General features: G+C 36.6%; 1 protein-coding gene across 1 annotated transcript in view; it reads left to right on the top strand.

Annotated features, from left to right (window-relative positions):
- Positions 1-265: 265 nt before the first annotated feature.
- The window catches only part of SHPRH (SNF2 histone linker PHD RING helicase), a 307,366-nt gene continuing 292,498 nt past the window's right edge, over positions 266-15,133 (top strand). The window contains exons 1-4 of the mRNA XM_053712489.1: positions 266-589; positions 3,745-4,393; positions 11,138-11,267; positions 13,328-13,546. Coding sequence (XP_053568464.1) covers positions 3,767-4,393; positions 11,138-11,267; positions 13,328-13,546 — 976 coding nt within the window. The 5' untranslated portion in view covers positions 266-589; positions 3,745-3,766. The remainder of the gene's footprint in view (positions 590-3,744; positions 4,394-11,137; positions 11,268-13,327; positions 13,547-15,133) is intronic.

The following is a 15,133-nucleotide window of genomic DNA, read 5'->3' as shown; positions in this document are numbered from 1 at the left end:
TCAGTGTCCCTTTAAGTACAGTCCATCTTTTGAAAGACATGCCATGCTTATACCGTTTTGTATTCTGCAGATTTCAAAAACTAACACTGGTCCCAATTATTTCTTTATATTTGAACTTCGTCGCACCAGAATGCTGTGTATATAGTATCAAACTAGAATAACAGGGTTGCCATTATCCAACATGGCCGCTTTATTTTCAACTCCTTGAGTCGGAAGAAACTTGTCTGTTTGTTTCCACTTCCCTAGTCAAAGATGGCCGCCTAAACACTGCCGTAGTTGCAGTTTTCATTGTGTTCCTTTCGCAGTAAATAGATGATATCGGTGCACAGTGCATTTGTGTGTGAAGATTTGTTAATGTTCCTGAAAATGTTTTTAGTTGGATGCACAAAACAAGACTCACGCATCCAACTCGCTGCTTAAAACTGTTGTTTTTGTAATGTATCTCAGGTGCCAGTTATAATTCTTTACTTATGTGCAATATTTTTGTGAATAAGACTACATGTTACACAACTACAGCATGAGAGTGTAATGCTGGTTTACTTATCTCCACTCCTGTCACATCCGTCAAAATCAAGCACTTTTCGAACAGGTAAAGTCGCTTAAAATAATTATTCTTATTCTTTTTTTTAGGTCTATTAGTTATATGTCCAGTGTTTTCCTAATTTAGTATGTGTTGTAAACGTGACTTTTAAATAGTCACTTGGAAAGATGATTAAATATAAATTTTTATATCATTTTTGTCCACTATATCCTTATGGGGTAAATTATTTGGGATATCCATAATAAGAACAGAAGTATTTTAAACAATTGCCTATAATAACTTAACTTATATATTTGAATCCATAGTTGTCTAAATTTCAGTTTAGTAAATGTTATATTAAGCTGTACTTGGATTTTTATTATTTGTTTCAAAAATGTATTATAGATTATTTTTGTTTGAATTGTCTACATAATAATTTATGTAAGTGATCCAAAAATGTGTCATTCCTTTCCAATGAATTCTTTGCAAAGAAACATAATCTCTTCCACCATTCTTTCACCCTTAAAACTGATACTTCATAAATATTAAGTTTTATATAATTGTATTGACTGTTGAAGTATAGGAGCAACCATGCGCTAATGGGAGCTAGCTAGTAATGGTGAGAATGCAGATATGCCTCTTGTCATGGTCTCCTGAAGCTCTACTTTTAAAGGGACACTGAACCGAAATTTTTTATTTTGTGATTTAGATAGAGCATGCAGTTTTAAACAACTTTCTAATTTACTCCTATTATCACATTTTCTTCATTCTCTTGGTATCTTTATTTGAAAAGCAAGAATGTAAGTTTAGATGCCGGCCCATTTTTGGTGAACAACCTGGGTTGTTCTTGCTGATTGGTGGAAACATTTACCCACCAATAAACAAGTGCTGTCCAGAGTGCTGAACCAAAAATTGGCTGGCTCCTTGGCTTAGATGCCTTCTTTTTCAAATAAAGATGGCAAGAGAACAAAAAAATTGATAAGAGTAAAATAGAAAGTTGCTTAAAATTGCATGCTCTATCTGAATCACGAAAGAAAATGTTTGGGTTCAGTGTGCCTTTAATGCCCTTTAAAGCATACTTATATCACCTTGGATAGATCCTCATATAAACTGTAGCTGTGCATTTGTATGGGATTATACCCTTGAGCATATGTTAGTCACAGGGACACTGAAATAAGAGGTTAGTATGCAAAAGTGGACATTTTTTATTACTTAGGTTTTAATTTAAATATATAAATAACACAGAGCAATAATATAAAATACAAGACAAAGCATGTACAACAAAACCATCACAAGGTATTTGTGTCAAAAAAGAGAAAACGTAATACAAACCTAATTATTCTAATTTTTCTCTTATGGACCATTAAAAACTAACCGACCTAAATAGTGTGGGCTATATTGGTCAAAATTAAAGATGACAGAACATTTAAAGGGACATTCCAGTCAAAATATAAATGCACATAGATTTATTGCATCTTTGAATAGAAACATATTTTCAATATACATGTATTGGCAAAAATGCTTCTGTTAAGAGTTATCACTGTTTAAATGTTAACATTTTTCTGTGCATGTGAAGCATAGCTAGATATATTTATTGCACCCACATATTAAATACTGCAGCTGCTCAGATCCTCAGTGGGACTTGTATCATGTCAGCAATTAACAAATTGTGTCATTACCAGACAGTACAAGCGCTTTAGGCTCTCTGAGCAAGTGTTGTGTTTAAAATGCTGGTGCACGGTCCATACTTAAATACACTTTTGAAATAGCTATAACTTGTATTAGAAGCATTTTTGCTAATGTATGTATATTACAAAATTGCTTCTGTTCAATACCGAAATGCACCCATGTGGTTTTCAATTTTGGCTGGAATATCCCTTTAAGAACCAACTGAATCATTGTGTAATAGACCTGAATTATGACATTTGAAAACTGTCAAATAAGCTAAATAATATGATATACAATTTAGGACTGAACCACAGTTTACAAGATCTAGGAGAACCCAAATCTTAGACAATCAAAACTTTAATTTGGTTATTATAACAACATCAGTTACCATAAAAGCTAGTAAATTCTTGGAATAAATAATATCTAATATAAAACTAGTTAGTGAAGAATAGCCATTAGAACTCTGATTATATTCACACCTGTCCATGCAATCTAAATACATTTTTATGGACTATGTGCTAGCAGCAGTTTTTTGTTTTTATAGACGTAAATCTCAGGTCTGACCACTCAATGAAAATATTTTCCTCTCAGTGAGTTGAAATGTACACATTGAAGCTGGAGATGCCACGTCGCCCCGGCCGCTGACACATAAAAAGCTAGGGAGCTTTTGACAGGCGTCAAATGTCACACAATAAATGTAGCTTAAAGGGCAATAATACCCAAATGTTTAAACACTTGAAAGTGATGCAGCATAGCTGTAAAAAGCTGACTAGAAAATATCTCCTGAACATCTCTATGTAAAAAAGAAAGATATTTTACCTCAAAAGTTCCTCAGTAGCCACCTCCCATTGTAAAGGATTTCTAAGCAGCATTTTAGTGTGTCTGCCCTAGGACAGCTTAGGGGATGAGCCTCGTGAACTCTCATATTATTTCACCAATCAGGTAAAGGAAGCTTACTATGAAATCTCATGAGATTTAATTCAAATCTCATGAGATCACAGTAAGAGTTCATGACCTCAACACTGCTGATGCTGATTGGCTGCTGGTCATTTCTTAATTTTTTTTTAATTTTTACCTGCAGCTGGGAGCAGGTGAAGTATAACTTTTTACACAGAACTTACTCTGCTGAGCTGAGGAGATTGTGAGGTAAAATATCTTCCTTTTTTACATAGAGATGCTCAGGTGATATTTTCCTGTCAGCTTTTTACAGTTATACTGCATCAGTTTCAAGTGATTTAGCATATGAGTATTATGTCCCTTTAAGCTACACCTAAGCAACCAAAGAGAGGTGTTTATTAGTCCCACCCAAAGTAAAACTGAAATCTCAAAGATAAGAGTAAAAAAAAAAACATATTTCAGAATAGTAAAATGAAAAATACAAGTTGGTTGAATGTAATCAAGTAAGCTGCTTTAGATTTCACTAAAAAGGCTTGTTGGTGTATACTGAGAATTTGAATTGGCCACACACCCCATATTAATAATAGTCTCAATATAATTTAATTGTCAAATGTAAATTGGATTGCAAATATATTAATATATTAACTTTTCCCTGCAAGGACTTAAAAAAAGGCTTTCATAATGAGCAGTCGGAGGAAGCGTGCTCCTCCAGTCAAGCTTGATGATGAAGCAAAGAAACAACACTGCTGGAACATGCATGAAGACCGGAAATTTGAGGACTTTTCTTTAGTAGAGGATGGAACAGTGCCTGGACCTAGCACATCTTTCTCTCCTGTCAGTGGTAAACATGATCAGAGTGACCAAAAACAGAGCCCTGAACCTAAATCAGAACCTCTGAAGTTTCCTCGAAATATAGAAGAACCAGAGGAGTCTACAAATGTTTTGACCCCTTTGTGTGTTCAACTTAATATGGTTATTTCTCCACCTCCTACAGATGATTCCTGGAAGATATTGCTTGGAGAGTTTAGTCTTCATTTTCTTCCTGGTCAGGTTTTTAATGGTGATTTTCTTGGACGTTGTTTTACAATGACTAAAGCAGAATCGGTGTCTGCTCAGCTTTTGTTATGTATTCATGAGATAGATGAGGAAACGGATGATGACGAAACAAAAGGATCCAGTAACAATTTTGAAGAAGTTTTATTGGTGGAGTGTTCCCTTGGAGATGATTTATTGGAAGATCTTAGATGGTTGCAAAAGAAGAAACTTATTGCATTGTGTCAAAGGCCATCAAAACACCAAGAGCTTATGGTATGCAGTTTATTAATTTTGTAGCTTTCCTTAAAATTGTTTAGATTTGGGTCACATAGAGGACAATTATAATAAAGTGTTAAAGGGACAGTCTAGTCAAAATTAAACTTTCATGATTCAGATAGGGCATGCAATTTAAACCACTTTCCAGTTTACTTTTATTCTCAAAACTTGTTCTTTTGGAATTCTTTGTTGGAAGCAAAACCTAGGTAGGCTCATATGCCAGTTTCTAAGCCCTTTAAAGCTGCCTCTTATGTGAATGCATTTGACAGTTTTTAACAGCTATACAGCGCTAGTTCATGTGTGCCATATACATAACGTGCTCACTCCTGTGGAGTTACTTAGGAGTAACAAATTGTCTAAAAAGCAAGTCTGTCAAAAGAACTAAAATAAGGAGGCAGTCTGCAGAGGCTTAGATACAAGGTAATCACAGAGGTAAAAAGTATATTAATATAACTGTGTTGGTTATGCAAAACTGGGTAATGGGTAATAAGGGATTATCTTTTTAAACGATAACAATTCTGGAGTTGACTGTCCCTTTTAACAAGCCTTGACAAATCCTGGCAGTCAGAGAGCCATGGTTCCCAATTTTTTTTCTTTTTCCCTCCAGGCTGCTAACTGAGGCTTAAAGGGACACTGAACCCACATTTTTTATTTCGTGATTCAGATAGAGCATGCAATTTTAAGCAACTTTCTAATTTACTCCTATTATCAGTTTTTCTTCTTTCTTTTGCTATCTTTATTTGAAAAATAATGCATCTGAGCTTTTTTTTTTGGCTCAGCACTTTGGACAGCACTTTTTTTATTGGTGGATGAATTCACCAATCAGCAAGAACAACCCAGGTTGTTCACCAAAAATGGATCGGCATCTAAACTTATATTCTTGCATTTCAAATAAAGATTACCAAGAGAATGAAAATAATATGATAATAGGAGTAAATTAGAAAGTTGTTTGAAATGTCATGCTCTATCTGAATCGGGAAAGAAAACATTTGGGTTCAGTGTCCCTTTATGAATATGCACACATACTTCCTTGACCCTTACTACCTCCATTTTGTCATACACTTAAAGGGCCATAATAGTGGGAATATGATTACATGTAATTTTAAGACTGTCTATCCTACACTTCTGTGTGTTTAACCCCTGCAAAGGGTTTAAACACACAGTAGATGTGGTGATCGGGACCCATGTAGCACTGCAGGTCCTAAGCAGAACCTGACTCTGATCCAATCAACATCACTAATGGCGCAACTCAGATGTGCAACTAGCGCTGCTGATTGGATCAGAGGAGGTTTCCACTCTGGACCAGCATTTTAAACTGTATTTGAATGCACAAAAGTAAGTGATAATACCAGGTTATAAAGGAATTACTTCGGCACAAAGCTTAAAGGGATATGAAACCCACAACATTTCTTTTGAGATTCAGACAGAGCATACCATTTAAAAAAAACAACTTTCCAGTTTACTTCTATTATCAAGTTTGCTTTGTTCCCATGATATCCTGTGTTGAGGAGATACCTGGGAAATTTTGCTACCATCTAGTGCTCTTTCAAATGGAAAACTGCTGTCATATAGTGATCCAGAAATGGGCTGGCTCCTAAGCATACATCCCTGCTTTTCAACAATATATACCAAGGGATCGAATAAAAATTGATAATACAAGTACATTTGAAAGTTGTTTAAAATCTCATGCTCTAATTGAATCATGAAAGAAAAATAAAATTGGTTTCATATCCCTTTAAGCAAAGCGATGTAATATCTAGTTTCTTAACCTGTGGTACACCCCTGGGGTTACCAGGAGCCTTGGAAAGGGGCACTAGAGCACTTGTCCTTCCATCAATTCTTCCCCCTGATGCAGCTAAGGTAAATATTTGAATGTATCACAGAAATCAGTGTTTCTCAGTTTTACTCTGAAGCACCCCTAGCAGGTCAGGTTCTAATCCCCTGCCTGGGCTGACTGTCTCACCTATGTCGGGTAGGGAAATCCTTAGAATCTGTCCAGTTAGTGACATTTCAGGACTGGAGTTGAGAAACGCTGATATAAAGTGTGCGCCAAATAAAGTGTAGTGTATCATATAGGGCCACAGTGGAATATCACAAGGAAAATATGCCATGATGAAATTTGGGAGGTTAAGTGATATACCCAAGTATGCCACAATTAAATGAGCCTAATAAACAGTGATAATAATGTGATTAACTTAGCTGCGGATGTGTGATATTTCTTCCCTTATATTTTTTTTCTAATGTGTTACAGTATTAAACCCTTCACGCCATAAGGACGTTCCATGCTGTCCTAACCATTAGAACAGCATGGAATGTCCTACCTTATACGGCGTACTGCAGCTTCCCCCTTTGACAAAAGCAAGTATCGGACTGGGGGGGCGTGCCTAGCAGTGTAGGCAGCCCCATAATCCAATCTCAAATCACGTGAGCGCATTGATGATCAATGATTTGTTTTCTCTTTTATTAGTTGCTCTAATATTTCAAAATATTTGTTGCATTTGCATTCGGTAAAACTGGATTTTAAAATATATTCATGAAAACAGAAAACTGTATTCTCACATTGTAGGATTGTATGCGCAATTGCTTCTTATTTATAAAACTAATAATATTTACATGTTGCAGTGGGGGTAGCGCACTGCAGGTTTCAAGCAGAAACTACCACTGATCCAGTTAGCAGCTCTAGTCTTATCCCCTTAAAGGGACACTGAACCCAATTTTTTTTCTTTAGTGATTCAGATAGAGCATGCAATTTTAAGCAACTTTTGTAATTTACTCCTATTATCAATTTTTCTTCGTTCTCTTGGTATCTTTATTTGAAAAAGAAGGCACCCAAGCTATTTGTTTGGTTCAGACCCTGGAAAGCACTTGTTCATTGGTGGATGAATTTATCCACCAATCGGCAAGAACAACCCAGGTTGTTCACCAAAAATGGGCCGGCATCTAAACTTACATTCTTGCATTTCAAATAAAGATACCAAGAGAATGAAGAAAATTTGATAATAGGAGTAAATTAGAAAGTTGCTTACAATTTCATGCTCTATTTGAATCACTAAAGAAAACATTTGGGTTCAATGTCCCTTTAACGACATCGCTGGTCTTTTAATGGGGCTTGGTTGTTTGGTGCAGTTTAGCCGCAAAACCCGCACTATTATGGGTCAAAAAAACCTTAACGTCCAGCGACATACAGGATACGTAGTAGTCGCTAAGGGGTTAAAAATGGATCAGCAGCAGTTTCTGCTCGGAACCAACAAGGTCCTTTCTTTAATTCTATCCCTCTTTTGCTTCTTATCATAACCAGTAGTTTTTATATATTAAGCATGTGACATATATTTTATTATAATTATATTTATTATAAAAAATGCAAGTACTTTTTCTTTATTTTGTTCTTTGCAAATTACTTTTGATATGTAAAGGTAGTCATGTAAACACCTAGTTTATGGCGACAATTAAAAATACATTTAAAGGAACAGTAAAGTCAAAATTAAACTTAAATGGATTAGAAAGAGCATGACATTTTAATAGAAGTTTCCTTCTTTTATCAATTTTGCTTACTACTCTTGGTATCCTTTGAGTGCTATAATAACTGAAAAATACATTCTACAATTAATTAAAGTCAAAATTAAACTTAAAGGGACATGAAACGCAAATATTTTCTTTCATGATTCAGATAGAACATGTTATTTTAAACAACTTTCCAATTTACTTTTATTATCTCATTTGTTTTGTTCTCTTGGTATCCTTTGTTGAAGGAGCAGCAATGCACTACTGGTTTCTAACTGAACACATGGGTGAGGCAATGACAATCGGTATATATATGCAGCCACCCATCAGCAGCTAGAACCTAGGTTCTTTGCTGCTCCTGAACTTACTTTGAAAAACCTGGTATGTTCTGTCTGAATCCCGAAATAATTTTTTGGGGTTTCATGTCCCTTTAAATGGATTAGAAATAGCATGACATTTTAATAGGTTTCCTTCTATTATCAATAATTTAGTTTAATTAGAGCATAAAATTTTAAGACTATCGACCCTGCACTACTCTGTGTTTAACACCTGCAAAGGGGTTTCAGCAAAGGATATGAAGAGAACAAAGTCAATTTCAAAACAAAACTAGAAGTGAATTTAAAAGTGCTTTAAAATGACATTTTCTATCAGAATCATGCAAGTTGAATTCATTGACTTTCTTTTCCTTTAACATCATATTTTTATCTTGTATTTTAAGTATGTGTATTTCAGGGCAATGTTAAAACCATTTAGTAAAGCTGTAATCGATGTATACTGACAACTAGTATCATCTATCAATCTTCTGTTGATTGTGTGATTACAGCAGGTTGTGACTGATGGTTATATTGACTTATTCCTAATGGTTAGCGCACTATATAGGAATGAAGCTATGATTCCCTTTAAAAAAGACTGATGGCAAAGTGTTTCAGAGCTATAGTTCATGCCTTTATTATTTATCCACTATTGTCCCTGTTTTTATATATTAGGGAGATGAAACCCAATTTTTTTTTTCTTTTATGATTTAGATAGAGCATCAAATTTGCTTCATTCTATTGGTATCCTATAGTTGCAATGACAAGAGCCATATATGTGCAGCAAGCTCCCAGTAGTACCTACTAGGTCCATTTTGGTATATTTCATGCCACCATTTCACCGCCAAATGCGATCAAATAAAAAAAAAAAAGTTCACTTTTTCACAAATTGTGTCACAAACTTTAGGTTTCCCACTGAAATTATTTACAAACAGCTTCTGCAATTATGGCACAAATGGTTGTAAATGCTTCTCTGGGATCCCCTTTGTTCAGAAATAGCAGACTTATATGGCTTTGGGGTTGCTTTTTGGTAATTAGAAGGCCGCTAAATGCAGCTGCGCACCACACGTGTTTTATGCCCAGCAGTGAAGGGGTTAATTTTTCCTTTAGTGTAGTAGACAACCACAAGTATTGATCTAGGCCCATTTTGGTATATTTCTTGCCACCATTTCACCGCCAAATGCGAGCAAATAAAAAAAAAAAAAAAATACTTTTTTCACAATTTTAGGTTTCTCACTGAAATTATTTACAAACAGCTTGTGCTATTATGGCACAAATTGTTGTAAAAGCTTCTCTGGGATCCCCTTTGTTCAGAAATAGCAGACTTATTTGGCTTTGGCGTTGCTTTTTGGTAATTAGAAGGCCGCTAAATGCTGCTGCGCACCACACGTGAATTATGCCCAGCAGTGAAGGGGTTAATTAGGTAGCTTGTAGGGAGCTTGCAGGGTTCATTTTAGCTTTAGGGTAGAGATCAGCCACCCACCTGACACATCCTACCCCCTGATCCCTCCCAAACAGCTCTCTTCCCTCCCCACCCCACAATTGTCCCCGCCATCTTAAGTACTGGCAGAAAGTCTGCCAGTACTAAATAAAAGGATTTTTTTTTTTTTTAAATAAAGATAATAAAATATTTTAGCTGTGATGGACCCCTGCCTTAGACCCCAAACTCCCTGACCCCCCCCCCCAGCTCTCTAACCCTCTCCCCTACCTAATTTCCACCATCTTGGGTACTGGCAGCTGTCTGCCAGTACACAGTTTGCCCCCAAAAATAAAAGTATTTTTTTTTCTTTTGCACTTTTTATTTTTTTCTGTAGTGTAGCAGCCCCCCCCCCCACACAATACCCCCCTCCCAGATCCTTTTATATTTAAAATTTTTTAATCTTTTTTCCCCCCTCTCCCTCCTCATTGGTGTCAGTGGCTAGTGCGCGCGCACACACGCGTGCGCACGCCCCCGCACGCTCCCGGCACCCGGCGTGCACATTGCACTTACAGGAACCGGATGCTGGGTAGCGATGGGCCGCCCACCCGCCTCCCTGTTACGCTCCCACCCACCAACGAACGGCAGCATCGCTACCGGTGAAGAGATGGCCACAGAGTGGCTCTCTCTGCATCGGAGTCTTCTAAAAAGGTATTGCAGAATGCCTCCATATCGAGGCATCACTGCAATACCCTGAGAGCTGCTGGAAGCGATTGCGATCGCTTCCAGCACTCTGTTAGACAACTGACGTACCAGGTACGTCTATTGTCATTAACTGTTCGTTTTTGCATGACGTACCTGGTATGTCAGTTGTCATTAAGGGGTTAAAGGGATACTTAACCCAATTTTTTTTCTTTCATGATTCAGATAGAGCATGCAATTTTAAGCAGCTTTCTAATTTACTCCTATTATAATTTTTTCTTTGCTCTCTTGCTATCTTTATTTAAAAAAGAAGGCATCTAAGCTAAGAAGCCAGACAATTTTTGGTTCAGATGCTGGACTGCACTTGTTTATTGGTGAGTGTATTTAGCCACCAATCAGCAAGCACAACCCAGGTTGTGAACCAAAAATGGTCCGATTTCTAAACTTACATTCTTGCTTTTCAAATAAAGATGGCAAGAGAATGAAGAAAAATTGGTAATAGGAGTCAATTAGAAAGTTGCTTAAAATTGCATGCTCTATATGAATCACGAAAGAAAAAATTTGGGTTCAGTGTCACTTTTAAGCTGCAGATTTTGTTATTTTTAGGAGTAATAACATTTTTATATAGAAAAAATAGGTTACTAAAATAAATGGCATAATGATACAAGTTCCAATTAACGTCTGAAAGAATCAATAGTGCATTACTATTTTTAGATTACAAGATACTAAAAAATGTCCAATAGAAGACCTACAGTTAAAGCATATTTATTTAGCTTTTTATGGCTTATAAACAGCTCCCATTACTTTCAGGTTGGGATCTACCTCTTGGAATCAATCGTGGCCAAGCCAGATTTTCTTAGCGAAGGACATGGAAGGATGAAAAAATCTTGTCTTCTGATTCAAAGGCTGATGGAAAAGTTCTATAACTTTATGATTCCAGGTAATGAAAAGATGTAAAAGAATATTATCTAGTTCTTTAACACACTGAGTAATTAATGGTACTATTTTAAGCTATGTTCTGATGACAGAATTTATAGCTCATACTATTGTACCTGACAAAGGGAATGGCCAGTTTTATAGAAGTGTTAAAAAACAGTTAAATAAAGGGTACACTGTTAGGCTAAAGATTAATTATTCTAGCCAATAGCGTGCTAGCTTTCCGGCATAATGCCAGCTGGTCCGCACAGCTATTGGCTAAAATCACCTTCAATGATAAATAGCATTCCTGCGTGGGCAGCCTGAGAAACTCAGCGAGGCAATCTCTACAGCAGAGCTTTCCAAACTTTTTATGTTGGTGACACACTTTTTAGACCTACATCATTTCGCGACACAGTAATTCAGTTGTACTAGCAAAAAGAAGGTTAAACTAACTTGTTTTAAGAGATACGGACACATACATGAATTATATAATAATGAAATGTATTTACAAGTAACAGTATGTAAGTATGTGCAAGAATTAAAAAAAGTTTAATAACACCAATAGCTACTTGATATTTTAATGGGATGTATGAGGTTGATGGGATGAACACAATTTCTGAATATTTGGTGGAATATTAGATAAAGACACTCACATTTCATCATCAAGCATTTCTTAAGCTTCCACTTCCTATCCATATATCAAGAGCAGGAGCAGCAATGCACTACTGGGAGCTAGTTGCAAAAAAACCCCCACTGACTTCAGCTCAGCATTTAAGCTGCCGCCCTCAGAGCTCGGTGAGTCCGATTGACTACTGCCCGCGTTGCAAACACACTGCTGTCCAACTCACTATCTACACATGCAGTCACGAGCCAATTAAGGAGACTACACGTGCAGTCAGGAGTCAATGTGCTACCAATGGGAATAGTTTCAGTTCCCACTGAGCTTCGCCAATAGGTTAAGATGATCTGTGACTCACTAGGTATCAATCACGTGTCAACCATGTGATATGCGTAGCAGGCAGACGGAAAGTCAGAAAAAAAAAAAAAAAAAAAATTAAAACAAATTTGTGCTGAAGCAGGGACACACCTACACACTGCCGCCGACACACTAGTGTGTCCCGACACACAGTTTGGAAAGCACTGCTCTACAGACAAATAAAGGAACTTTCAGCATGAAGTATTTTATACTTCATGACTGAAAGTCCCCTTTATTTGTTGCACTGGTAAATCCTAGCATTTCAGAAACGCTAGGATTTACTATCACTTTAAAATACCATAAATCTTTATCAATAGAATAACATTATTATGAATGTTTTTTTGCAAAAATTAAAGTAGTTACATACTGCACTATGCAAAATTACCTGTTTTCAAAATAATTCACAGTAATGCACCTTGGAGGCAATGGAAAGCACCAGAGGCAGCAGTTCCTTTGGTACTTTAAAAACAAAGCAGTAAAGACGTTTTCTGTTAGATTTGTAGTTATTAGAAAATGAATAATTCTAAATAATATTCTTTTATAAATAAGGCTTTATCTGCCACTAAATTTGGGAATGGTACATGTGTCTCCCGATTTCCTCAAGATCGGTTTCTATAAATTATTTTCTTTGAAAAATGATTGCTTAGAAAAATGTAGAGCTCCCAATTGTCCATGATATTGTGTGGTTCTCAGTTTGGGAACTCTGTGCAGTCCCTTCTGCAACTTTTTCTTTAGAGCAAATGTGCCAGTTTCTGGACTTAAACCAAGGACTGCCCAGGCTCTGTCCATGGCCTTTCCTGACTCCCCACAGTTTGTCCAATCATGCCCATGTCATGTCCGCTTAATCCGCCAATGGAGAAACTAGTTTTCCCACTTCTGCAGTCATGGCTGTGCCTATAAAACACCCATAGCTAACTCCCACAAGTCCCCCTCACCTAAAACAAATATTAGAAAGAAAGTAGTCTTTAACTTTACTTATTTTATTATTTGGTTCTTCCTTCTTTTGTAAAATGATCTAACATAATAGCCATATTTTGGATTCATGATCCATATGTTGCTATTCTGCAGCAGTGACCTTTACTTAATCGGATATCTTCCTGATACAGATATCGTTGAAGAAAACGAGGAGGAAGCAGACCAAGAACTTGAGAGGCAAAACATTGAAGAACTTTATGACTATGTTAGACAAACCCACCAGCAAGATGTCCATGTCTTGCGGGAAGATGTGCAGCACCCGGCTTTGATTCCAGTTCTACGTCCATATCAGAATGAAGCTGTTAACTGGATGCTACAGAGAGAAAATGTCCGAACTACCCTTTCTAATGGTACGTTCTCTACGGACAAATACTTCCTCATAACAATTTTTGCTACACTTCTTTCAAATTCTGAATTTTTCTGCAAACCTCAGAAGTCAGTTTTGTAACGCTAACTGGGCATTTATTTTACTGTAGATTTGTTTACTTTACATTATTCTTAAATAAAATGCGTTGGAGTCAAGTCAAGGCTGTATATGTTATACCAGGCATCCTAGTCAGCCAGAAGCTTGTTTTTCTTTAATTTCTTAGCAGTTTTTACCAACTTCAGGGCCCCTAACCATTCAGATTTTTAAGTATTTTCTTTCTTGGGCTGTTCAGGGTGTAGGGAAAGCATTTAAATGCACATACATGCACAAAACAAAAATGCTACACATAGTTAAAGTGCGCTTCAGAGCAGCAATGCACAACTGTGACATAAACACAATTGATGAGCCAATGACAAGAGACAAATGTGTGTAGCAACCAATCACCAGCTAGCTTCCAGTAGTTCATTGCTGCCTCTGAAGATATGTATATATGCTTTTAAAAAAGGATACAAAGAGACAAAGTATTTTTTGTAATAGAAGTACATTTTAAAGTGTCTTAAAATTACATGCACTTTCATAGCCCATTTAATTTAGTTAAGGGTACTTTATTTGGATTTGAGAAATAGCTTCTAAGCAGACATTCTCAAACTTGGCCCTCCAGAGGTTTTGGAACTACATTTCCCATGATGCTCAGCTAACAAAAAAATGACCAACAAAACAAAGTAAATGTGATAATAGAAGTAATTTTGAAAGTTTGTTTTTACATTTGTATGCTACATACGTATGATGAAAGTGTGATTTTGATGTGCTTTGTTCCCTTTAACTCCTATTATTTTTCTCCCTTAATTTTCTTAGCTATTCCAATCCATAAGTAGAGACTCAATTTGTATCAGAAAAAACGGTTTTAATTAGTAAATGATCTACCAGCAAAATATTGGGCTCTGCAAATGGAGTTTTACTTGGATTTTTACAGACCTTTATGGAAGCACAAGAAAAACAAGGCAACTAAATAATTCAATATCTGTAATGCCTTTCTGATATGCTTGTATAAAAAGGTGAAAACTGACTGTTTTTCAGCGGCATACTCGCATATGCTGTGAGGGCTGTGTACCAGTATTTAAACACCACACCTTCTCAGAGAGTTAGCAGAGGCTTGTATGACGCAAAGTCTTCACTGACGCAATACATAACACTGCCATCTCTCTGAGCTTGTATCCAGTCAGCGTTGCTGTGGTAGCATTGCTATCATCCTGAATATTCTTTAGTGTTGCGGTTTTCAGTAAACTACACTGTATGTATGAGAAATAGTGTGGCTATTCCAACAACTCAATAAGTACTGGTGCTGTACACTGGTAAAGATTCACACAATATTCCAGTTCCTAGGATTTGTTGTGCAGATTGGCTTAAAGGGACAGTGAAGTAAAAAAATAAACTAATTTCCTTCCATAAGGCAGGGAGAGTCCATGACTTAATTCCTTACTGTTGGGAAATACAACACCTGGCCACCAGGAGGAGGCAAAGACACCCCAGCCAAAGGCTTAAATATCCCTCCCACTTCCTCTATCCCCCC

The sequence above is a fragment of the Bombina bombina genome, chromosome 4, assembly GCF_027579735.1.
Source record: "Bombina bombina isolate aBomBom1 chromosome 4, aBomBom1.pri, whole genome shotgun sequence".
In the NCBI taxonomy this organism is placed as follows: Eukaryota; Metazoa; Chordata; class Amphibia; order Anura; family Bombinatoridae; genus Bombina; species Bombina bombina.
The sequence above is the reverse complement of the archived record's forward strand: the minus strand, read 5'-3'. Positions and strand labels throughout refer to the sequence as shown.